General features: G+C 37.3%; 1 protein-coding gene across 1 annotated transcript; it reads left to right on the top strand.

The window, feature by feature from the left end:
- Nucleotides 1-655: 655 nt before the first annotated feature.
- On the top strand, nt 656-4,932 carry LOC146472634 (potassium channel subfamily K member 3-like). Its single transcript, XM_085119388.1, has 2 exons — nt 656-1,032; nt 2,952-4,932. The coding sequence occupies exons 1-2, from the start codon at nt 744-746 to the stop codon at nt 3,590-3,592; spliced, it is 930 nt and encodes a 309-aa protein (XP_084975514.1). The 5' UTR covers nt 656-743; the 3' UTR covers nt 3,593-4,932.
- Nucleotides 4,933-5,315: the final 383 nt, after the last annotated feature.

Here is a 5,315-nt window from a genome sequence, read left to right as displayed (position 1 = left end):
TGGGAAATAATATATGTTGGAAATATGTTACCAGTGCGGCAAAATGGGAAATTTGCAACACAAAAGTAAACACATTTTTTTTGAAAAAAGCAAGTTTTACTTCAGTTAAGCAAGAAGAGAGCAAGGAATTGAGTAAGCAAGCAAGCAAGCAAGCAAGCAAGCGGGCAAACAGGCAAAAATACAAGCGCGCGTATGAGCGAGTTGTTAATTAGTGAGTGACCGAGTGGCGGAGCAAGTAAGAAAGTAAGTGAGTAGCTGTAGTTATTTCACACAACGAAAGACAGACAGATGCTAAAGGACTATGTCAACCAGGTTATGTTATTACGGAACCAAAATATAAGCCAGTTTTCGTTCAACCAAGCGACATACGTTTCGAAAACAAACACAGGATGTTTCCGAATTCTGAAGCTACAATTATTGCTGCTTTCCAAGGACAAATTTTCATGCCGATTGACACGTATTTAAATATTTGTAATGGTAAGCTTGAATTAATTTCGTTGAAAAAGAAATAACACTTATGGGAAAAGTAAATTCCCAGTTATACTAGACACATGTAGATAGCTGTATTTGACCGACTTTCTGCTAGTTCTTCGGGGTATTGCATGTTTTAAGGACATATATCTCACGGTCCGATGTTTTTTAACTTTAGGATATGATTGCTGCTAAGCTCGAGCAGACGAAAACAACCGAAAACAAATTATGCCAGAAGACAGCTTGACTAGTGCAGGTGCGAAGTGTGGAAGATGAGCCTACCTTGGAAAAAAGCGCTTCTTCGGACTTTTGCATTTCTTCTGTGGAGTATGTTTAACGCTTGGCTCTTTGTTTTAATAGAGAAAACGGAAAATGACGATGTCATGGTAAAATACCAGATGCTACGCTCGCTATACGACTCCATGGCATCTAAGTACAACATGTCCATCGAGGGGTTTAACAACTTTTCTAACGTGGCGTATGAGGCACTAAGCGCACCTAAACCAAAGTGGGATTATTATAATGCAGTCGATTTCGTCTTTCAAACATTGACAACTATTGGTAAGAGAAACTACGCTCCCGCTAGGGAACCTATAATATATTGTTGTTTAATTTAATACGACGTGGTTCCGAGATTGTCATCACTTTACATCTTATTGTACATTCAATTTCTTGACAGAGCGCTATAATTACACTGGGGAATTCTGGGCTTCCCTATATAACGTGAATTATAATCTTCAACTGCCTATGAAATGAAATGGAACTTTCTGCTCAAAAAAGAAAGAAAGAAACGTGTTCTCTTAACATTTAGCAGCGTTTAAATATGAGACAGCTTAAAATATTGCAATATTATCAAATACTCTTTCAATTTGTATTATTCACTCCATTGCTGAACCCGATCTTTACGAAAACCCAGCTACAAATTGCTTCTGTTTGTTCAAGTGGTCCTTGCTAAGTTTACAGAAGTCATTTTTAAACGAAAGTGGATACACGTTTTGGCTTCTTCCGGCGAGCCATTTTCTATCTTATGTGCCAGTGACATTCTGCGCGTGGTCTACTGCATGAAAATTAGGTGTAGCGGCCGGCCGTCAAAGCTATACGACGACTGACTTCGCTCGAGTTAAGACACACCAATAACGCAATGAAATACTTTATGGACAATCACTTGAATCAATTTATTACGACAAGCCACGAATCAAAGATCATATCGTAAAATAACAGTCCCGCAATGCCGATTCCAGACTAAAACTTCAGTGTTCTTCTACGAAAAGACCTCTTAAAAAACGTTTGATCTGGTTGATAACACGATCAAAGCCAACTAAAATGCGGTTTGGGACGGAAGTATAACTGCTCTATATCACGTGCAATTTGTGGCTAACAACGTCATAAACTAAAATAAACTAAAATTAATCACAGAGTCTGGGGATTGGCTTACAATGCCGTTATATTAGGCTTGTGACATAGTTACCACAACATAGCAGTTGTAATGGGGTTTCAACTGCAATGGTTTTACCTCATAACTTGCACCCAGTACCCAATGTTGTCCCACATTTTTTGGTCAAAACAGAGCAGATGAAAGTTGAAGCAGGAGAAATAGCACTTTCTGATACTTATTTTGGACCTTAGGACATACATGTAGTGCAATAAGGTTTCCCTCTGAAACCAGCCTTCATTTCATTTATAAGGCACAATCATGACCGAACACAAACTATTGTTTGACCACTAGTAAAAATTAGAAAGTAGCAAGCAGCCAATAAAAATGATACCGGCAATAGTATGATAACTTCGGTAGTAACAAAGATTGTTACATTCGGGCATTTTGTTCTTTAAAGACGATTTCAGTAAATGGTTTTAACCATTAATAACACCTTAAAAAACAAAGTAACCTTCATAATTTTAAGTCTGACTATCTATTTAACTACAGTAAAAACCCGCAAATAAGAACCTAGAATTTTCGAGGTCAGGCTGAACAGGTTCTTATATTTTAGGGTAGTTTTCTACAATTCAGGCTGATTAGGTTCTTAATAGGTTCTTAGTTTTCAGAGGTTGTCGTAGTGTAACCATTGGTAGAAATATTGTACTACTAATACAAAATGTATTCCATTTTATAAGATATTTAGATTTCAAATCATCTATATTGCACTGTAGCTTTATGGAAAACATATTTCTAGTGAAAATCCAAACAAACGTAAATCAAAGAAAACATATACACAATAACTTTTTGTCAGAAGTTTCTCACACAATTAAAATGGAGTGATTGGTTTTGTACAAGAACCTATTTTTCTTTGCCAGGCTGAACAGGTTCTTATATGTTTGTGTATTTAAATGCCAAATTTCGGCCTGTAGGTTCTTATATCATTAGGCTCTTATATGCGGGTTTTTACTGTACAAGATAATTCATCAAAAAGGCGGAAAAAGTATTGATATTTTTTTCGCTACCTACAAAATCATGTTAAGTTGAAATTACTCTTTTCTCGTAGGTTATGGCTACATCACTCCTCAAACACGCAAAGGACAGATATTGTGCATCTTCGTCTCTTTACTCGGGATTCCCATAACAATGCTCGCGTTAAAGTCAGTGGGAGAAGTCATCGCCAGTGCGGTCAGCTTAACTGTCACAAAGTTCGAGAAGAAAATTCTTAAGAGGCTCGAACCAAAACAAGTTCAAACCAAAAGCGCTGTGATCTTGTTTTCTTTAATGAATGTATCATTTCTCATCGGTGGCCTGCTACAGGTCTGGAAGCATTCGACTCTCGTTGAGGGAATATATTTCTGGTTTGTGACATGTACAACAATTGGTTTTGGTGATTACGTACCTTATAGGATGACTGCAAGGATCCAGCGATTATCTCCAACCAAGCCAAAATCATTTGAGGCAGAGGAAAAACATCATATTTCTCTTACTATTTTCTTTATGATAGAATGTGTGATAGGTCTGTGCATTGTGTCAAGTGTATTAAACTCCATTATGGCAGCAATTGAAGAATGGAATTGGCGTCCGCGATGTCCCCGATGTGTTCCTGCTCGGAAAACCAAGCACCACGTGGAAGTTACACAAAATAGCACTGCCGAGAAGAGGGAAGCAGAAGCGGGAAATTTTGAAATGGAAGATGTTGCTTAGCAGATGGCAATTGCTACGCGCTTTCAGTAAATAAAATTAAACGAGGGCTGCTAATGCATGTCTTGGCCACATAGATGTGACTATTAAGTGACGATATAGTATTTCCTTTGCTTTTGGAGATTCAAAATTTTGTAGTTCTATCCTTATGACAGCCAACACAATCCAAGCACATTTTGCCCAGTGACGTGCTTGACTCGAGTTTTTACGCCGCGCTAGTTGGAATTATCACTATTATTGAGAGCATCTTCGGTATCCTTATATAAATCACCGTCAAAAACTCAGTTCACGCAAAGCAAAAAACATAAAATGTTATGGTGCAGGAAATCCATTTTTCTTTTGCCAGGCTAGACATGCTTCGTCTTCTCATCCACAAATCATTTGGTGTTTACATAAGTAAAAAAGGTTGGAGCTGGAATTCGAAGCAGTGCATGTGGAGGGCATATCAGGTTCTTCGGGTTGCAACTACCTGACGTTCTAACGCTCTTGGTGTTGCTGACCAACGCATGTTGATATATTGCGTTTGAGTTTACTTTTCTTCGTCATTCGGTGATCACGCAAAACTAAGAATAGGATAAAATCTTTCTACGTCTGACGTAAGTAGAGTGAGTGTAGCTATTGTCATAAAAGTTGAAATATTCAAAACAGTAGAAAGCGTAGAGCAAACACACTAACAAAGTCACTAACAGTAGCTTTGTAACTTATCCCGTCGATGACTCTGTACAGTAATGCTTCTTCTGCCACAACGGAGCAGTCATGCAATCATGATTTAGCGGAGTGGGGCCTACTATTTTGGGTTGAATATAATGACGAATCAACTCCTTTAATGTGCTACGATAAAACATATTTTTATGATAAACATGGACCAAATTTTATTGCGGAACAAAATTTATTCGGGCACAACATAATCTTAAAGAAGCAAAGCAGTATTGGGATATTCCCAGAATCCATAGTATCTTATCACAAGAATTTTCATGTTCTTTTCATAAAGAATAGAACATACCACGAGCTAGCTACTTAAATGGAGCGGCTGAAAGTCTCATAAAATCCCTGAGACAGGCATTAGACGCCTCTTCCAAGAATTTATCTTTCATAGAGGAGCAGCGGACAGCATATGTAAGAGACCAAGTTGATTAATAGCCGTCCACTTTATTCCAACTCAGACGAGATCTGTGAAAGCCCTTTTATCAACCCTGAACGTTTAATTGCCTACTCATCGCAATATTTCTTATAAAGAATAGTTTTTAATATAAAAAAGCAAAAATATAGTAATAAGTCAATTTCGGAGCACCAAAAATTAATACATTGATTGTTTTTGACATAACCTAGTGAACTAATCTTGTCTTGAAATATGGCAACCAAATGGAGAAACCATAGAAGCTTCCATAACACTTCTTTCGGTTTCGTTACATTTCCCCCACTTTTTTCTTTATGAAATCACTAACCCAATACATGTAAATAATCTTTTTTTTGGATGAATGGCTATTTCTTGATCAAGATTACATTGGAGATATCAGTCTTTTAATTTCTAGTAAATTTGAGGCTTTTAAAAATACGAAAAACGTACCCTCAAATCTCTCAGCTGATCGTCGCTCGAACCATACATATCTTCCGATTTAACCAAGCTTGCAACGGATGTCGAACTATAACACGTAGAATCGAAATATATTTATCTTATTTTAACAATTAGACCGCCAGCCCGAGTTTTGCTTATACCAATGTTGTA

The sequence above is a fragment of the Pavona decussata genome, unplaced genomic scaffold (genome assembly GCF_977016875.1).
Source record: "Pavona decussata unplaced genomic scaffold, jaPavDecu1.1 SCAFFOLD_98, whole genome shotgun sequence".
Taxonomy (NCBI): domain Eukaryota; kingdom Metazoa; phylum Cnidaria; class Anthozoa; order Scleractinia; family Agariciidae; genus Pavona; species Pavona decussata.
The sequence above is the reverse complement of the archived record's forward strand: the minus strand, read 5'-3'. Positions and strand labels throughout refer to the sequence as shown.

Coding starts and splice junctions, on each gene's coding strand:
- LOC146472634 (XM_085119388.1), top strand. CDS start 744: ATGAGCCTACCTTGGAAAAAAGCGCTTCTTCGGACTTTTGCATTTCTT. Junction 1,033..2,951: donor TCAAACATTGACAACTATTG/GTAAGAGAAACT, acceptor CTTTTCTCGTAG/GTTATGGCTACATCACTCCT.